The sequence below is a fragment of the Theropithecus gelada genome, chromosome 3 (assembly GCF_003255815.1).
Source record: "Theropithecus gelada isolate Dixy chromosome 3, Tgel_1.0, whole genome shotgun sequence".
Taxonomy (NCBI): Eukaryota; Metazoa; Chordata; class Mammalia; order Primates; family Cercopithecidae; genus Theropithecus; species Theropithecus gelada.
This window is the reverse complement of record NC_037670.1, coordinates 16,937,609-16,958,045: the sequence shown is the minus strand read 5'-3', so window position 1 is coordinate 16,958,045 and position 20,437 is coordinate 16,937,609. Positions and strand designations below refer to the sequence as shown.

The window sequence follows — 20,437 nt, the reverse complement described above, 5'->3', positions numbered from 1 at the left end:
CACCTGCCACAGACCCGCCACCAACTCTGGCATTCACTGGCAGAGCTGACGCCTCCCAAGTGTCCAAAATACCCCAAAAAGGACACAGAGCAGGGGGACGTGGAGACAGCCGCACACACTGGAGGTCGGTGCTGGGCCTCGTGCGCTCAGGTCCCTGGCGGCGTACCTGCGGCCAGTCGCCATTGGGGAGCTGTTTCTCAAGCAGACACCGGATTCCTCTCTCCTGTGCCTCGATGTCAGGATGCCTGGAGGAAGAGGAGGCTGAAACACACCCATTGTGCACGCCCTCCAAGCATCATCCTCACCCTCACACAGCCGAGCATAAGGGCAAACCCTGGAATGCTGCAGTGAGCATGGATGCATCTAAATTGACGCCCACAGGCCCCGCCAGGTGCAATCAACACCTCGGGCTCTTGCCACACCTTCTTCCTAGGCTCCCTGAGAAGCGGAGCCACAGCGATGACAGGCTGGGGACACAGGCCTCCTCAGGCCTGCCCTGGTGTTCCCCCCAGAAGAGGAGGCCAAGCCTTGTTCCCACCTGGGCCACTGGTCCTCACAGGCCTCTGGAGACCCACAAGAGCTCACGCTTGCTTGCTTGCCATGATGAGACACCAAGAAGGATCCAGGGCTCAGTGGGCCCAGCTCAACTGTGGGTCCGTGACTGTCCTGCCCTCAGGGGTCCCCCAGACCCCGCAGCTCCTGCTCAAGCAGACCTACCCTAGCTTTCAGGGCTTTAGGAAGATTCCCCAAATGATCAAACCTAATAGGGCAGCATAGACGGGACGCTGCGGGTGCATCTGTATGTATGTGTGCACAGGTGCCTGTGCATGCGTATGTAAGTGTGTGTATACATACACGTCTGTGTGTGACCCAGATGGGATACTGCGGGTGCATCTGTATGTGTGTACACAGGTGCCTGTGCATGCGTACGTGTGTGCATAGACCTGTGTGTGCATCTATCTCCATGTACCTATGTCTGTGTGTGGCACAGATGGGATGCTGTGGGCGCATCTGTATGTGTTTACCCAGGTGCCTGTGCATGCGTATGTACGTGTGTGCATAGACCTGTGTGTATGGCATCTGTCTCCATGTACCTATGTCTGTGTGTGGCACAGGTGGGATACTGTGGGTGCATCTGTGTGTGTGTGGACACAGGTGCCTGTGTGTGCATGCATACGTGTGTGTACAGACCTGTATGTGCATCTGTCTCCATGTACCTATGTCTGTGCATGGCACAGACAGGATGCTGTAGGCACATCTGTACGCGTGTGTACACAGGTGCCTGTGCATGCATACGTGTGTAGAGACCTGTGTGTGCATCTGTCTCCACGTACGTCTGTGTGTGCACATCAGTGTGTGCAGGTGCACGCCTGCATGCATGTGCGTGTGTGTGCACCTGGCACATATGTGGCTCAGCACCAGCTGTGGACACAGGAGGGCCACAGAGAGCAGCTGCTGTGACCGTCATCACTACCATACCAGGAAGCAATACTCTCATCGCAGCCCACCTCGCTGTTTCCATGGTTCCCTGATGCCCTTGCTCTTCCATCGACACTGCTAATGGTGGGTGGTTCACTTCTAAGAGGCGAGCCTCTCTGCAGGGCCCCACTTGGTGAGAGCAGCCCACGTCCTTGCCCCAGGAACCGGGCACATGGCTCTTGTAGGTGTCTGTTCCCAGAGTGGCAGCTGAACAGCCCTTGGCCCACAGGCCTCCCCTCCTGTCTACATTCACTCAGCCCAGGCCACTTGCTCACAGCTGAGTGTCCCTCCTCCACCCAAACCCAAGGCTCAGGGACGGGTCCCATCGTCCCCACCGAACGGCCATCAGCCCCATCAGGGCCCAGCATGTGTTGTGGATCTGGGACTGGGCGCTCTGCACATAACGCCGCTCCTCACAGGACTCAAAATCCTCCCCCCAGCCTCCGTCTGCCATCTGCCGGGACAGGAGGAAGTCACAGGCCCGGGAGACCTCTGCACAGGCAGTCCTGCAAAGACCAGAGACAGGAGACACATCACACCAAGGAAGGTCCCAGACCCCTGGCTTCTTACCCTAGCAGGCTGCCTTAGGGTATGGGGAGGAGCCGCCCTACCTAAGGGCCATAGGCCACTACTGAAACCCCTGAGCTTGACTTCTGCAGATGTGAACTGGGAACAGATACTCCTGCCTCCCAGAGTCGCTGGGAAGACAAAGGGACATGCCAGTACTGCGGATGTCCTCACAGGTGCGTCAGGCTGAGCGAACTCTGCAGTGCTTGGGAGCAGCGTCTCACAAGCTGCACCCAGCCAAGCACGGTGCTCCACACCCCTAAACATCCACACGGCAAAGAGTGGGGCAGCTGGAGACAGGGCTGGGACCCAGCCAAGTATGGTGCTCCTCACCCCTAAACATCTATGTGGCAAAGAGTGGGACAGTTGGAGACAGGGCTGGGAGAGAGCGGGGCAGCTGGAGACCAGGCTGGGAGAGAGCGGGGCGGCTGGAGACCGGGCTGGGAGAGAGCGGGGCGGCTGGAGACCGGGCTGGGACCCAGCCAAGTATGGTGCTCCTCACCCCTAAACATCTATGCGGCAAAGAGTGGGACAGTTGGAGACAGGGTTAGGAGAGAGCGGGGCAGCTGGAGACAGGGCTGGGAGAGAGCGGGGCGGCTGGAGACAGGGCTGGGAGAGAGCGGGGCAGCTAGAGACCAGGCTAGGAAAGAGCGGGGCGGCTGGAGACAGGGCTGGGAGAGAGTGGGGCGGCTGGAGACCGGGTTGGGAGAGAGTGGGGCGGCTGGAGACAGGGCTGGGAGAGAGTGGGGCGGCTGGAGACAGGGCTGGGAGAGAGTGGGGCGGCTGGAGACCGGGCTGGGAGAGAGTGCGGCGGCTGGAGACCGGGCTGGGAGAGAGTGGGGCGGCTGGAGACAGGGCTGCGACCAGAGGTCTCCTGCCTTCTAACCCAGTCCAGCAGGGCCCTGAACCCTAATCCTCCTACTCAGGGTTGGAAGGCATCTGTGTGCCTGGAAGGGCCAGAGGCCAGAAGTGTCCCTCCGGCATACATGTCAGGAAACTCTGGAGCGCTGTGGGACCAGGGAAATACCCTCATTTCAACAGGGGATCTTATCTCATTGTTTAAAAATATTAAAAACGGGCCAGGCACAGTGGCTCATGCCTGTAACCCCAGCACTTTGGAAGGCCGAGGTAAGAAGACCACTTGAGCCCAGACCAGTGTGAGCAACACGGCAAGACCCCATCTCTACATAAAAGTTTTAAACGATTAGCCTGGGGTGGTGGCAGGCGCCTGTGGTCCCAGCTACTCAGGAGGATCGCTTGAGCCCAGGAGCTCGAGACTGCAGTGAGCCAGGATCATGCCACTAACTGCATGTCAGCCCAGTTGACAGAGCGAGACTCCATCTCAAAAAACAAATGAACAAAAACACCCCTAAAATCAAATGTCAAAGCAAAAAACACTCATGACAGCGTTGGGTTGAGAACCCCCGCCCACCAGAGGACAGGCACGCACTCACCCATCTCGGTAGGTCTGCCCCATGCAGGCGAAGGCCTCCAGGCCAAACCAGGTGCCGTAGGTGAAGCAAACCCCCCAGGAGCTAGAGGGAAACAGGGACAGCCTCAGCCCTTCCATCCTGTTCACAGCCGGGGTGTGAAACAACAGGCATTCTGCAACAATTACACATGCCCCAGCCAGCCCACCAACTCCAGTGCCTCAGGCATTAAGGCCATGGAAGACAGCAGCTCTGTCTGCTGGACCCACCAGCCAGACAGACACCTAAGAGCAAGCAGAAGGGGTGGAGGGGAACAGCCACGCTCAGCCCACAGCGTGCTCCCAGCAGCCTGGCTGTGCCCAGCAACGTACTGAGCAACTTTCACCAGGGCAAAGGCCAGGCATGCCACAAAGGAACAAGGTCCCCCAGAAGTCACAGGCTGGCAGCTCACTTCCAGAAACTTCTGGTGCAGCACCAACATACAACCCAACATTTATGAATGCAGTGTTTGAGAGCAGAAACTTCCGGATTCCATGCATGTCCGCACTCACGGGCGGAGCTCACTCACCCTTCCCAGGAGCCATCGGCCCTCTGCTGCCGCTGACAGAACTCTAAGCCCTGCGTGAGGGTCTCCCTGGAACACATGAGATTGGTCCAGTGAACATTCCGGTAAAACGGCAGTTTATCCCAATTCCACCCATTCCAGGGTCTCAAAAGAATGAGCATGGTCTCCCTTAAAAACCACATAAAAATAAACAGTTTACACAGACCTATGAGGGTTTTAAAAAGAAGCAACTACAGGACACCAGAGCGGGAAGCAGATCGGCAGAGTCTGAGAAAGGGACGTGAGGGGAAAGCAAGGCCTCGGGAAGCCCCTGCAGACACAGCTGCAAACAGGAGCAGCATCACTGAGATCCAGTGACCCAGGCAGGAGCAAACCAAAAAAAGTGAACTAAATAAAAACAGGAAAAAAATCAATTAGAGAGAAAACAATAGATTTAGAAGACGAAGAAGACCCATCCTAAATCTAACTGATATTTCCAAAAAATAACCGGTTCTCTGAAAAGGCGGGAGTGCGGTGTCTACTCCAGTGTCACCCTGTGGGACGTGAGACTTGCCTCTAACCAGCAGATCTCGGCAGGGGTGATGGGTGTCGGTCCTGGGACCGAGGTCTGTGTTAGTGCACATGGTGCTAGCAGACTCCCTCTACCAACTCCCCCTTCTCGCTTTTGGGAAGACGCCATCCAGAGAGGCCCCTGCAGCAAACGGCCGTCGGTAGCCTCCAGCTGAGAAATGGGATCGTGCCGAGGACCCTGTGTGCTCAGAGGCAGATCTGTCCTCACTGGAAGCTCAGGAGAGACCCCAGTGCTGGCTAACACCCTGACTGAAGCCCGGAGAGACCCTGAGGCAGAGGACGACCCGCGAGGCCGCGCCTGGACTTCTGACCAACAGAAGTGGTGAAGTAATCAATGTGCGCTGTTCTAAGCCACTAGGTTTGTACTAATATTGTTACTTGGCAACAGGTAACGAATACAAACAGTCAAAGTACAAATTAGTAATATTAGTGATAAAAGGATAGAACTACAGATATGGTGAGAAATGAGAAGCAAATTTTATGTATTACATTTGCAAACTTAGAGAAAAATCTACAAATTAGAAAAATTAACTTACCAAAACTGCCTCAATCAAGAAATAGAGAACCTAAACAGTACTAAAACTACTAAAAGAATGAGTCAAAATGTAAACTTTTTCCAGAAAAAAATTCTAGGCCTAGGAATTTTATAAATGAATGCTACTAAATTATCAGATACACTCATTCTAATCTCACACAAACTCTTTCAGAGAATAGACACAGGAGGAACACTCTCTAGTTCATTCTAGGAACCCAGAGAAATAAGATATGGAAAAGTGAAAATTTCAGGCTCACTCATGAACACAGACACAGAACTCTAAATTAAAACTGAGAAACTGCAGCCGGGTGCAGTGGCTCACGCCTGTAATCCGAGCACTTTGGGAGGCCGAGACAGGCAGATCATGAGGTCAGAAGATCGAGACCATCCTGGCTAACATGGTGAAACCCCATCTCTACTAAAAATACAAAAAAATAGCTGGGCGTGGTGGCAGGCGCCTGTAGTCCCAGCTACTCGGGAGGCTGAGGCAGGAGAATGGCGTGAACCTGGGAGGCGGAACTTGCAGTGAGCCAAGACTGTGCCACTGCACTCCAGCCTGGCGACAGAGTGAGACTCCATCTCAAAAAAATAAATATAAAATAAAATAAAAAGATACACTGTCACATGACCCAGCCATCCCACTCCCAGGCATTGACTCGGGAGAAACAAGTGTGTTCATGAACTAGAAGTAACCTCCATCTCAAACAAAAACAAAAACAAAACTGAGAAACTGAACACTGCTTTAAATACAGACCAATACTAAGGTCTATCTCAGAAATACAAAGGTGTCTGAAGAAAAATCCATAATAATCCTCTACAAATTAACAAAGGACACAAATATTAATCATCTCAAAGCAGACAGGGGAGTTTGAGACCAGCCTGGGCAACACAGCAAGACCACATCTCTACAAAAAAGTTTAAAAATTAGCTGAGCGTGGCAGCACATGCCTGTGGTCCTAGCTACTCAGGAGGCGGAGACGGGGATTCCTTAAGCCCAGGAGTTTGAGGCTGCAGTGAGCTATGATGGCACCACCGCACTCCTGCCTGGGCAACACAGTGAGAACGCATCTCTCAAAAAAAAAAAAAAGAGTCAATTGTTTTCCTATCAGCAATGAACAACTAGATTTTGACATTTAAAACACAATGCCATTTACTCAACACCAAAAAAATGAAATCCTTAGGTATAAACAACAAAATATGTATGAGATCTATATATGATGAAAACTACAAAATTCTGATGAAAGAAATAAAAGATCTTCCCAACTTGAGCTACAGATTCAGTGTAATCCCAACCAAAGTCTCAGCAAGTTATTTTGTAAACTATCGACAAACAGATTCTAAAATGTATATAGAGAGGGAAAAAAACCCAGAATAGCCAAAACACTTTTGAAAGAGAACACTAAAGTGAGAACACTGACAGTAACCGACTTCAAGGCCTACTCCAGAGCTACAGGAACCAAGACAGTGTGGGATTGGTGAGAAGAATAAACAGATAAATGGAACAGAACAGAGAGTTCAGAAATAGACCCATGCAAATGCAGTCAACTGATTTTTTACAAAGAAACAAAGGCAACAAAATGGTACAAAAATAGTCTTCTTGACAGATGGTGCCAAAACAACTGGACATCCACATGCAAAAAAAAATCTAAACACAAACCATAAACTCTTCACAAAAGTTAACTCAAAATGAATCATGGACCTAGACGTAAAATGCAAAACTTAAAAACTCCTAGAATATAACACAGGAAAAAAGTCTAGGTACCCTTGGGCTTGGCAGTAACTTTTTAGATACAACACCAAAAACATGATACATGAAAGAGAACATTGATAAGCTGGACTTCATTTAAATGAAATCTGGCTCTGCAAAAGATACTACTAACAGAATGAAAAGACAAGACACGGGCAGAAAATACTTGCGAAAGACATATCTGATAAAGGACTGGCGGCCAAAATACACAAAGAACTAGAACTTAACGATAAGAAAACCCAATTTAAAAATGAGCCAAAGACAGACATGTCATTGAAAAAGGTATACAGATGGCAAATAACTACACGACAAGATTTTAACGTAATGTCATCAGGGAACTGCAAATTGAAACAAGGAGATACCACTACACACCTCTTAGAAAGGCTCAAACCCAAAACACAACAGCGAATACTGGTGAGGATGTGGAGCAACAGGAACGCTCATCATTGCTGGTGGAAACGCAAATGGTGCAGCCACTTTAGAATACAGTTTGGCAGCTTCTTACAGAACTAAACACACTCTTATCATAGGATCCGGCAATCACGCTCCTTGGCATTTACCCAGATGAGCTGAAAACTTGTGTGCATGCCAACATTGACAGCAACTTTATTCACAGTTGCCAAAACTTGGAAGCAAGCAAGACATTCACCTTAGTAGGTGAATGGATACACTGTGGTACGTCCAGACAACGGGATATTATTCAGCACTAAAAAGAAATGTGCTATCGAGCCATGGAAAGAGACTCAGGAACCTTAAATGCTTATTACCAAGTGAAAGAGGTCAGTCTGAAAAGGCAAAACTATGGAGACAGTAAAAATATCAGTGTTTGCTACTAAGGGGTTCCGGAGGCGGGGACAGCGCAGAGGACTCTGGGGCAGTGAATTTCAGTGAAATCCTGTGGGGGTTCCGGAGGTGGGGACAGCGCAGAGGACTCTGAGGCAGTGAAATCCCGTGGGGGTTCCAGAGGTGGGGACAGTGCAGAGGACACTGGGGCAGTGAATCCTGTGGGGGTTCCAGAGACGGGGACAGTGCAGAGGACACTGGGGCAGTGAATTCCCGTGGGGGTTCCAGAGGTGGGGACAGTGCAGAGGACTCTGGGGCAGTGAATTCCCGTGGGGGTTCCGGAGGTGGGGACAGTGCAGAGGACTCTGGGGCAGTGAATTCCCGTGGGGGTTCCAGAGGTGGGGACAGCGCAGAGGACACTGGGGCAGTGAAATCCTGTGGGGGTTCTGGAGGCGGGGACAGCACAGAGGACTCTGGGGCAGTGAATTTCAGTGAAATCCTCTGGGGGTTCAGAGGCGGGGACAGCACAGAGGACCCTGGGGCAGTGAAATCCTGTGTGACACTGCAGTGGTGGGCACATGCATCACACATCTGTGAAACCACAGAATGAACAACATGAAGAGGAACTTGAATGTAAACAATGGACTCTGGACGGTATTAATTTATGAATGTTGACTCATCAACTGTAGCAAATGCACCACTTTAATGCAAGATGTTAATATTAGGGGAAACTTGGTGGAAGGTGTGAGGAGTTAGTGGCTTCATGGGAACACTGCATCTTCCACTCAAATTTTCTATAAATTTAAAGCTGCTATAAAAGATAAACTGCATACATTTTTTTTAGTTTAGCAAAATTATCCTGCTATGAGATCAGTATCAAAATCAACAGCATAAGAATCTAAGAGTCCACAGTGATAATAAATAAGTAAATAAACAGAGGCAAACGAAAGGCTTTTGGAAGAACACCAACTAATACATATGGAAGGAATGACAATTTGTAAGCATTATGCAAACAATTGATTCAGGCAAGAATCATCATCAAATGCTAACACTAACAGGTCTAAGTCTGATGAGAAATAGGACATTTACATTGTCTACAACTGTCTCCCCATAAAGAAATAGAAAGCAACTTCATAGCTGAGAAACTAAGTACAGTGGTCATCACCTTAATCAAGGGATCAAAGCTGCTGTGTGCTTCCTGGCAAGGTGCAGGAGAAGGCCCCATTTCTTCTGCAATGTTCCTGACAAAAATGTACAACTTCATAATCTGAATCTAATCGCGAGACACCAGAAAACAAAACACTGAGGATATTCTACAAAATAACTTGCTGAACAATTCAAAAATGACAAAGTCATCAAACACAAAGAAAGATTAAGGAATTATTCCAAGTTAAAAGGGTGTCCATGTGATAACTAAATGCAACCAACATGCACAGTGAGAAGGGTAAGGAAAACAGAAAAAGAAAACAAAAATAAAAACAAACAAATGCAACCCATGATGTTGGATTAAAGCTCGAGGAAAAATTTTGCCACAAAGGACATTATTGGAACAATTAGGCCGGCAGATTAGTATTTCATCAACATTAACATTCTGACTTACACTTGCACAAAAGAATATACCTGCTAAGAAATACTCAGGCAGTTAGGGGCACATCCTATCTGCAACTTCCTCTCCAATGGTTCAAGAAAGAATGTGCCTGGATCATGTGGGAGGACAAGTAATGAAGCCCTCAGGGTAGATAGAGCCTGGATCATATGGGAGGACAGGTAATGAAGCCCTCAGGGTAGATAGAGCCTGGATCATGTGGGAGGACAGGTAATGAAGCCCTCAGGGTAGAGGGCCACCCACTAAGGAATCCTAGTCAGAGTAAACAGGAGTACTTTTCACTATTTTTCTAACTTTTTTATACCTTTGTGAATTTAGGGGAGAATTTAAGTCTGTGTAGTAAAATAGAATATTCCATATAAATAGTGTTAAAGTAACTGGCGACTCCAAATTGTATCTCAAAAACTCTCCAGGTAAGTTTAAAATCTTTTTTTTTTTGAGACGAAGTCTCGTACTCTCACCCAGGCTGTAGTGCAATGGTGCCATCTTGGCCTCCCAGGTTCATGCCATTCTCCTGCCTCAGCCTCCTGAGTAGCTGGGACTACAGGTGCCCGCCATCATGCCCAGCTAATTTTTGTATTTTTAGTAGAGACGGGGTTTCACTGTGTTAGCCAGGATGGTCTCGATCTCCTGACCTTGTGATCTGCCCTCCTCGGCCTCCCAAAGTGCTGGGATTTACAGGCGTGAGCCACCAAGCCCAGCAAGTTTAAAATCTTAACATAAAAATCAGACTAATATATTTAACCATTTAAAAGTTAAAAACGTATATTCAAACTCCCTAAAGAGATAAAAAGAACAAAGCAATTGAGGGGAAAATATCTGTAACATAATACACAAATACTTATTGTGCTTAAAAATGAAAGAAAAATCATCCTAGTGAAAATTTTTAAAATGGCTGGATGTGGTGGCTCACTCTGTAATCCCAGCATTTGGGGAGGCCGAGGTGGGAGGATTGCTTGAGCCCAGAAGTTCGAGACCAGCCTGAGCAACACAGCTAGACCCCATCTCTACAAAATATTTAAAAAATTACCCAGGGGTGATGGTATGCACCTGTAGTCCCAGCTACTCACGAGGCTGAGGTGGGAGGATTGCTTGAGCCCAGGAGTTTGAGGCTGTGGTGAGCCATGATTTCACCACTGCGCTCCATCCAGCCTGGGTAAAAGAGTGAGACCCTGTTTCAAACAAATAAACAAAAAAAGAATGTTCTAGCTTGGAAGTCACCAAACAAATGCAGAGGAAGCCTGTGACGAAGTCACCATTGCTCCCCTGCGTGCCACATCCAGGACTCATTGTTCTACACAGTGACTACAGCTGACGTGCTTCCCTGCGGCACCTCACACAATCCCACCACTCTGCGAGGCTGTACTCTTGCCCACCCAGGCAGGGAGAGAGATGAGCAGAGAAGAGAAGTCACCAGGCCAGGTCAGACAGCCAGAAGGGGCAGGGATGGGGGCTGACCCAGACAGGTGGACCCCAAGCCATGTGGCTCTAGGGAATAATAATGGTCATGAATAAATATTTAACAAGAAAATACCAGTTAAGGTTAAAATGGGGAAAAGCTAAAAAAAAAAAAAAACAATGAAAACTGAAAAATAACCCAGGGGCTACTGAGTAAAATGACACAACACCTGTGTCATTACTGCTTGTGCTGGAGGAGCACGCTCAATGGTGGGGCTTTTAGAAACCTCACCAGGCACAAAGTGGGCCAGGCGTGAAAGGGGCAGCAAGCCAGCATGGAAATGTGGAGACCAAACAGCAACAGCAGATTCTCCTTCAGGGGCGAGGAGGGCGACGTAGCTGCTTCTTCGCACTTCTCTGTATTTTGCAAGTCTTGTTAGCAAAGAACCTGCTTTACTTTTATTAGAGTGATTTTTAAAAGATGATCTGTTTTTTAAAAGGCCAATTTTCTAAATGTGGCTGAGGACAACTCGCGCCCACTTCACGCTGCACAGCAGACATGGTCAAGGGCCATGCCAGGCCAACAGAAGACCCTGAACACGGTGCCCTCCTAGCTGTACCTGTGAAGCACAAGAAAACCCCTGCACCATCCACGGCTTCCAAAAAAACCACACCAGAACATTCTCAGATTGTAAATGAAGCAGCATACTCCCACACAACCCGTGGGCCAGAGAAGAACAGTAGAAACAGAAAACACTTTGAGTATCTGTGCTACTGCAGCGAGCATCAGAAAACACTTCAAACTGAATGATATATCAAAACTCATTTATAGCCTTAAGTGCGTATTTCAATAAAAGCCTGAACATCAAATATCTAAGTATTCAAGAAAAATAAAGGAGAAAGAAAATAACAAAGGCTGGTGTGGTGGCTCACACCTATAATCCCAGCACTTTGGGAGTCCAAGGAAGGCGGATCACCTGAGGTCAGGAGTTCAAGACCAACTTGGCCAACACGATAAAACCCTGTCTCTAATAAAAATACCAAAATATTGGCCAGGCATCGTGGCGAGCACCTGTAGTCCCAGCTACTCGGGAGGCTGAGGCAGGAGAATCGCTTGAACCCAGGAGACGGAGGTTGCAGTGAACTGAGATCACGCCACTGCTGTCCAACCTGAGCGACAGAGCAAGACTTCTCAAAAAAATTAAGAAAGAAAGAAAATAACAACGAATAGAAACTGATGAAACCAAAAATAAAGTCTCTTTGAAAACAGAATCAAAGACTAAGATGGTTTTTTTCAAAAGATCAGTGTAAGATTCTCAGAAGGAAGAGGAGGACGTCAGCGTTGAGCTCAGAGCCATCCAAGAGGACACTGAGCAACTTTGCGTGAATCAGTATAAAGCTGAGTGGAAATGGGAAGACTCCCCAGACTGATACAAAATGGAAAATCTGCTCAGTCCTATAAACTATTAAAGAAATTACACCATACTCCAGCCTGAGTGACAGAATTAGACCCCATCTCAAAAAAAAAAAAAAAAAAAGAAAAAAGAAAAGAAATTGAACTTCTAATTTAAAACCTTTCCTCAAAGAAAACTCCAGGCCCAACTGGCATTTCCGGTAATTTTTCCCAAACATTTAAGGCAGAAATATTATGAATACTACACAAATTCTTCTAAAGAGTATTTTAAAAAACACTTTCCAACTGCTTTCCTGAGTCCAGCATCATCTTAACAGGAAAACCTGACAAAAACATTATAAAGAAAAAAAATATATAGACCACTGTCTCCTGTAACCAGAGTTGTTAAAATCCTAACAAAATATTCTTCAAATTGAATCTAGCAATATATAAAAAGGACAATGCATCACGACCAAGGTGAATCTACACCAGGTTTAACAAAAGTAAAAAAAAGGAATTGTAACAGGATAAAAAAAGAACCTACAAAAACCACATACCCTATAACGTACCCTCTAACATAGCAATGCCACTCCTCCGTATGTGACCATGAGAAATGGGTACCCGGGTGCCCCCAAAAGATAAGTACAAGAGTGTTCACAGTAGACGCTTCATCATAACCCAGACTGAAATCTTCCTGGGTGCTGACAACAGGCAGCTGCATAGCGCGGCATCGGCGTTCAACCAAAGGCCCGAGGGAGAGAGCGCTGCTGTGACTCGAGCCACCTGGCTAACCACACGCAGGAGAGCAGAAGGCAACACGAATTCCGCACCTCAGGAGTCCACCCAGACAAGGTTCAAAGCGAGCAACAGAAGCCCACGACCTGGCAGGCACGTGGGCGCCCCTCATGGGGAAAGCTGAGGGATCTGGTGGCGTCACTGTCTAATGTTGGCACCAGCGCCTGTTCACTTCAGGAAGATCAACCTGTACACTTTTCTGAATACTGGCTACCCTCCAACAGGAAAGGTTACTTAAAAACCGCTACTGGGACACAGGTGGAGTTAGGTATGTAATGTCTTTTTAACATTATTAAAAGAGAGCGAGAAAATCCATCTGTGTGTTATAATTGTGCTATTCTGAGCCCCTAAGAGATATTTTCATGCTTCAGGGCATACGACTGGATTCTACAACATCCGAAGTCTCTTGCACGTTTCCATGAGTTTTGTTTCTGAGATGGGCCGCCAGGGCCCTGTGTTAGAGAATGATGCGCTGGGTTGTGGCCCCCGACCTGGCAGCCCCCACACTGAGTGACAGAGCATCCTGGGCTGAGGCCCTCCTTACCTGATCTCTGCTGCCCTGTGGTCTGGGAAATGCTTGTGGAAATACTTCAGCGCCTGCATCACGGCGGAGGTGCACTCCACATACGTGTAGTCAATCATGATGTCCCCTGGGAACGGGAGGGAACAACCAAGGTGCTGAGTTTCACCCTGGCTGCCCAGGCCAAATCACGACAAGCAAGAGTGTTGCAGTGGGCCGGGCGCGGTGGCTCAAGCCTGTAATCCCAGCACTTTGGGAGGCCGAGACGGGCGGATCACGAGGTCAGGAGATCGAGACCATCCTGGCTAACACGGTGAAACCCCGTCTCTATTAAGAAATACAAAAAACTAGCCGGGCGAGGTGGCGGGCGCCTGTAGTTCCAGCTACTCGGGAGGCTGAGGCCAGAGAATGGCGTGAACCCGGGAGGCGGAGCTTGCAGTGAGCTGAGATCCGGCCACTGCACTCCAGCCTGGGTGACAGAGCAAGACGCCGTCTCAAAAAAAAAAAAAAAAAAAAAAAAAAGAGTGTTGCAGTGAGCCCGGGCCTGGACCCTGCCTCCCTGACCAACCTCCAGAGCAAACACTGGCCGGCCCAGGACACACACCTGTGCTACGTGAGAGCGAAGATGAGGGGAACACAGCAGAAAGCTGCGATCCCACCCCAAAAAGCCACGTGTGATGGGAGGGGACCAGAAAGGGGGGTATATGTGAGGTGCCCAGAGGTGGACCAGGGGTGAGATCCTCCCCCAAGACCAGTACAGTGGCAACCACGCACACACAGCAGCCTACCGCCCATGGCAGGGGTCCCCTCAGTCCCCACAGACACCTCCCTGCAGGCGCTCTGGACACACAGCAGCCTCCCCCAGAACACAGCCCTGTGGACTGAGCGGGAACCAGCACAGGCTGTGGATCTCACCGGAACCCTCCACCGACCCCTATGTCTGACCTGATGCCCTCCTATCCACAACACAAGGATCCTGCCACCCCCGGGGATGGAGGAGCACAGAATGGCCTGGGCTGAGGGAGGGTTCCAGACAGATCTGCTGGTGAACCTGGGGCCTTGCAGCCTTGGGCAAGGGGGAAAAGCTGGTCCCCGGGTTTGTGCACCACAGCGCTGGCCAACCCCGGGTTTGTGTGCCACGGTGCTGGCCAACCCCGGGTTTGTGTGCCACAGCGCTGGCCAACCCTGGGTTTGTGTGCCACAGCGCTGGCCAACCCCAGGTTTGTGTGCCACGGTGCTGGCTGGCCCTTGGTTTGTGTGCCACGGTGCTGGCCAACCCCAGGTTTGTGTGCCACGGTGCTGGCCAACCCTGGGTTTGTGTGCCACGGTGCTGGCCGGCCCCGGGTTTGTGTGCCATGGCGCTGGCTGGCCTTGGGTTTGTGTGCCACAGCGCTGGCCAACCCCAGCTTTGTGTGCCACAGTGCTGGCCGACCACTCACCGAAGACCTCCGAGGGGTTCAGCAGCTCCAGCAAGTGCCCCCCACGCTTGGTCTCGTAGGTGGCAAACCCTCCGTCGGGATTCCTCATGTTCAGCAGCTGAAATCACACAGAGCACCCGAGAACTCACCCACGTGCTGAGATACACAGGCGCCCAGGCCACGGTGGAATGCTCTAGAGGCAACACTGGGGCTGACAACCGATGGGGCAGGAACAGAGGGTGGAGACCCGATTTCCACGTTAACCGAGCCCTTGGGTGCCCCAAGCAGCAGCTGCAACCTCAGCCATCAGGGCCTCCGTGCACACCCACCAGGGAATATGCCCCCACATGTGCCATGACTTAGAAACCAAGTGTGTGCTGCCAGATTAGGGCACGGTCTCCACTGGGAAACACACACAAAAGCCAGATGTGCTGAAAGGATGTGGCACCAGAACCAACAAATTCCTTCTTCAGACACCCAGCGGAAACCACCAGACAGAAAACTTGCGGGCCACACCGGCTCCTGCAAGCATCGGTGGCTGGGCTGGACACCAGCTCCGCAGTGCAGGGCCCTGTGCACACAGCCCAGCAAGGCCCCTGGGGTCCCGCCAGAGCTCACAGTTCTCCACATATAGACGCTGTCCAAGGACAAGCTCCTACAGCCCGGCCGGAGCGTGTGCTGGGCCGGAGCCCACGGGAGTGGAAGTGAGCACGCAGCTCTCTGCGGGACACGATGTATGGACGGGGCTGCTGGGACCACAGCCTTACCACAGCCACAGCATCGCAGAGCCGCTCTCGGGGGATGTGCTCGGTGACAAACGGACACTTCTCCTGCAGGAGCAGCACAGCCTTCAAGGCCTCAGCCGTGCAGTCAGCAACGATCCAGCCACAGTCCAGCGTGCTGAAGGAGAAGCCGCCCTGCAGAGCACAAGCCGTGACCCCAGGTTGGGGGTGTCCACACCCCAGTTCTCAGACCCACCCCACAGCCGCACGCATCCGTCCCCACCACAGAGCACCCGGTCAGGGCAGGGGCCCATCCACCAAAGGTGTGTGTATAGCCAGGGCCCCAAGCTGGGTACATCCAGACAGACCTCCAGCTTCCAGCATAGGGACCCTCAGGGGTGCAGCTCACACCCTCAACACCTTCAGATCTCACGATGGATAGGATGGGGCCCAGGTGACCCCCACCCCCATCGTAAACAGGCAGCAGCAGCTGTGTCCATGCCTAACTTCACAGCCTGCACCTGTGGTCACAGCCCACCCCGGCTCTGAGGTCTGCTTCTTCCCTCTCCTTCCCCGGACGCCCTGACTACACTTCGGCTGTCCTTCCGAAGCCTGCGTGTGCCGTGACCACCTGAACCGCTCTGAGGCACAGCCACATGTGCAAGCCAACTGTGCCCCCATGTGCCAGGCAGCTCAGCAACATGAGGCATGGGCCCCCACGCCAGGCGTCTACCACAGCCAAAGGAAGTCTCCCCCACGCCAGGCGTCTACCAGAGACGCCAAAGGAAGAGCCCCCTTCAGACGGAAGGGCCCACCCTGCTGAGGGCAGCCTCCCCTTGGGGACGGGGCAGGGATGGGGCTGGCTTCCGCATACCTTGCGCATCTGGCGGTAGTACTTCTGGTAGTCGGGAGGGTTATCTGGGACCTGGGCAGCACCGAGGGTAAATGTGGAAGCACAGAACATGTCACCACGGGACATCCCCATCTGGGACATCACTGAGACAGACTGGGCAGGACCGGAGAGGCAGGATGTGCCTGGGAGCTTACTCTGCCGGCCATAGCCATCATGGTGCTGCAAGGCACCCGAGGGCCCGCACCTGTTCAGCTCACCACCCACGGCTGCTGGGAAACGTGACTGGCCATCGAGGGCTGAAACCAGCCCAGACGGGAGGCACCTGACTCCCCTGTGATCTCCCTACTGGCCAGAAGGTAGGGAGGGGGCCCAGGTCTCTGCGGGTGTGCTCTGTGCCAGGGGCACCCGCTGCCTCCTGAACAACCCCAGCTCCATGGACCTCAGCTCCTGGGCTGCCTCTCACCTCAGTGAGAAGGAAAGAGGCCTGGAGTGCAGTAGGGTTCAGTCAGCCTCCCCAAGTCCCCATCACCCAGAGCAAGTCCTCGGCAGGAGGCAGGAGCAGGAGCAGGCTGCCATAGGGGCAGGCACAGCAGGACCATGCCCCTCCTCTGCTTGAGCCCAAGATGGGTGCCAGCCTCGGCCACACGGAGGCCAGGAAGACCCAGAAGCCCTGCAGAAGAATGTCCTAGTGAGAGGTGAAGGGTGGGAGATGGCGCTGGGGGGCAGTGGTTCCAGGCAGAGGGACACTGGCTGAGGCATGGGAGACATGGCAGGTTGGGGTGCATGTATGGGATGACTGTGGCTGCAGACTGGGGAGACATGGGAGGTCGGGGTGCATGTATGGGACGACCGTGGCTGAGGCATGGGAGACATGGGAGGTCGGGGTGCATGTATGGGATGACTGTGGCTGCAGACTGGCGTGCAGGCATGTGTGAGAGACACTGAGGTCAAACTAGGGGCTCGGGCAGGGTCTGTGGGCAGCTGATCTGGCAGGATGGACCGGGGCTTTCGCTGCAGTCTCAGGAGGAAAAGTCCACAGGCTGGCATCACCTCCGTGGGCAGAGGTGCTTCAGAGACATGGAGGTGCCGTGTAGGCTGTGCAGCTCAGGGTACACAGCCCCTGCCCGTGCCTGGCCCCTGCACACAGTGGCTCCAACATGAGCAGGATGCAGAAATTGCCAGCACCTCCACACCCTAAAGGCCTCAGAGAGCTGTCCCAGGTGAGACCAGCCCGAGGAGGACTGGTGGGTGGAGCAGGGGCTAGGGAGGGGAGGAGAGGGGAGGGCGGGGGTGACCTGAAAAACCAGTGCAGGAAATAGGGCAGGGTGGAGGTGAGGTGGGCACTTCTGCCTGCAGGAGCTCCCGGCCCTGATCCCCCTCTTCAGCCCCCTCAGAGCCCCAGGCACTGGCCTCACCTGCGAGAGTCGCAGGAACTCATGTGCTTTCTGCAGGCAGGACGAAAACTCGGGCCTGTGGTGCCCGCCCGCCTGGAAAAGACAGCAGGACAGAGAGGCTGAGCTGCCCCTGCACGGCCAGCACGGCTGGGCTGGTTTCCCGATGGTCCTGGCCACATCCCGCCCTCACTGGGAACCAGAATCAAACTGGCGGACATCTCTAGACAGTGCCGGGGTTTCCTGTTGCACTTACCTTTAAAGACAAAAAAGCAAAAGTCCATGAGATATGACTGAAGATGGAAGGGCGCAGAAGAGACCATTTATGGATGCCAGTACCCACCTGCCTGGCCAGCATCTACGCCCAGGGGGTCTCCAGCACCCTGCGTGGGCAGGCCCCTTGCGTGGCCCAGCCCTCAGGACTTTCCAGAAACACTTTCAGAATCCCACTGACCTCTTTCCCACCAGCGTAAAAATCCACTCTTGTTTTTCTCCAGTACTGGCTGGAGAATGCCCGTAACAAGCACAAGCAGTTCCAGTTCTGTTTTTTTTTTTTTTTTTTTAAAGACGGAGTCTCACTCTGTCACCCAGGCTGGAGTGCAGTGGTACAATCTTGGCTCACTGCAACCTCCACCTCCCGGGTTCAAGCAATTCTCTCTCTCAGCCTCCCAGCTAGCTGGGATTATAGGTGCCCACCATCACGCTCGGCTAATTTTTGTGTATTTTTAGTAGAGATGGGGTTTCACCATCTTGGCCAGGCTGGTCTTGAACTCCTGACCTTGTGATCCACCTGCCTCGGCCTCCCAAAGTGCTGGGATCACAGGCGTGAGCCACCGTGCCTGGCCCGAGCAGTTCCAGTTCTAAGAAGAGCCTGGAGTCCCACTCCTGCCTGCACTCTCAGAAACAGCCTTCACCAGGCTCCCCTTCTCACACGGCCTCTAGCCCCTGCCCTCCCAAGGCCCCCGACCCAGCCCAACACCCAGGGCTGCTGGTCAAGGCCGCCCCCTCCACAGCATGACCATCTGAAGCCAGAGGCCAGAGCCCAGGTCACTGGAAATACCAAGGAGTGGCAACCATGTGGCCAGGAAGGTCACGTGCACAGGAAGGTCAGCTGAGGCTGAGAAAAGAGGAGCCACGAACCTCTAGCAGAGCTTGGATGGCGAAGGCGGTGTCCCAGATCTGTGAGCCGTTGGTGCCCTACACACAAAGGACGGTGTTACAGCAGCGGGTGCAGCCCCTCCCACTCCCAGCCACTGCCTCCAGGATCCAATGGGCACCTGAGGGCCAGGTGTGGGGGCTCCCACCCAGCCAACACTCAGCCTCAGGCTCTGAGCCCTGGGCACCCCTCATGGCTGACAAGGGCCTCAGAGAAGGCTGAGTGCTGCAGGCAGACACAGGTCGGGGAGCCTCGTGGAGCCCCCCGCTTTCTTCATGGGCCACCAGGCAGGACAGCGTCCCTCTGAGGACACTTCTAGGACTGGACGATCCGTCAGAGGCTCCAGCACCCACACACAGAGCATCCAGCTGCTCTCACCCAGTGACAGCAGCGCACCTCAGTCATGGTGATGCTTGGAAATGACCCCCATTTCTTTCTTTTTTGAGATGAAGTCTCACTCTATCGCCCAGGTTGGAGAGCAGTGGTGCGATCTCAGCTCACTGCAACCTCCGCCTCCCGGGTTCACGCCATTCTCCTGCCTCAGCCTCCGGAGTAGATGGGACCACAGGCGCCCGCCAGCACGCCCGGCTAATTTTTTTTCTATTTTTTAGTAGAGTTGGGGTTTCACCACGTTGGCCAGGATGGTCTCAATCTCCTCATCTCGTGATCTGCCCTCCTCAGCCTCCCAAAGTGTAGGGATTACAGGTGTGAGCCACCGCGCCCGGCTAATGAGTACACCTGGAGGTGATGGGAATTCTGCACAGGGCTGGGAAGGCCCCACCTCATATCTCACCCCGAGCTGGGCTCACAGGTACACACTCTGGTCTCAGTTCAAAGGGCCGGTGACCAAACCCTAGTGAGACAGAGCTGGGCACTGACCAAGACAGACATGGGGATTGGGCGGAGGGTGGTGTGTGGCAGAGGCATCCAGATACACGCACTGGAGGGACAAGGCGGGGACCACCAGAAAAGCATTCTCGCCAAAGAAACACAACGGGATCAAGCCTCAGGGCCTGGCCAGTTTACAAAAACTCAGGGAACAGCAGGAGCAACCAGTCAGATCTGGAATGTGAAGCCCTTCAGGGACACATCTTCCAGGAGGAGAAAAGAGACCACAGAGACTGCTGGACTAACAGGAGCCCAAAGACCAACAACCAAAGGCCTGTGTGAATGGCCTGAATCCTGATTCACACACACCAGCCACAACCTGAGGACTACACTTAGGAACCGTCATGAAGTTTGTTGGGTGTGACAATCTCAGAGCAATTTTGTAAAAACACAGACGCCCTCATCAGCTTGAGGTGCACTGAGGAGTCGGAGATGTGGGACAGGGAGGGTCAGGGAGGAGGGTCACAGAGGGACAGGGAGGACCACGGAGGGAGGGTCAGGGAGGAGGGTCACAGAGGGACAGGGAGGGACAGGGAGGGACAGGGAGGGAGGGTCAGGGAGGGCCGGACAGGGAGGGTCAGGGAGGGACAGGGGGGATCAGGGAGGGAGGGTCAGGGAGGG

The 20,437-nt window shown here is 52.4% G+C and overlaps 1 protein-coding gene across 3 annotated transcripts in view; it reads right to left on the bottom strand.

The window, feature by feature from the left end:
* LSS (lanosterol synthase) overlaps window positions 1-20,437 on the bottom strand; it is a 39,264-nt gene that overhangs the window by 3,160 nt on the left and 15,667 nt on the right. For all 3 annotated transcript variants that reach the window (XM_025378630.1, XM_025378629.1, XM_025378631.1), the window contains exons 12-21: window positions 18,913-18,969; window positions 17,797-17,868; window positions 16,403-16,453; window positions 15,574-15,723; window positions 14,828-14,924; window positions 13,413-13,518; window positions 4,045-4,110; window positions 3,501-3,581; window positions 1,815-1,985; window positions 167-245 (exon numbers count right to left, since the gene is read on the bottom strand). In XM_025378630.1, coding sequence (XP_025234415.1) covers window positions 167-245; window positions 1,815-1,985; window positions 3,501-3,581; window positions 4,045-4,110; window positions 13,413-13,518; window positions 14,828-14,924; window positions 15,574-15,723; window positions 16,403-16,453; window positions 17,797-17,868; window positions 18,913-18,969 — 930 coding nt within the window. The remainder of the gene's footprint in view (window positions 1-166; window positions 246-1,814; window positions 1,986-3,500; window positions 3,582-4,044; window positions 4,111-13,412; window positions 13,519-14,827; window positions 14,925-15,573; window positions 15,724-16,402; window positions 16,454-17,796; window positions 17,869-18,912; window positions 18,970-20,437) is intronic.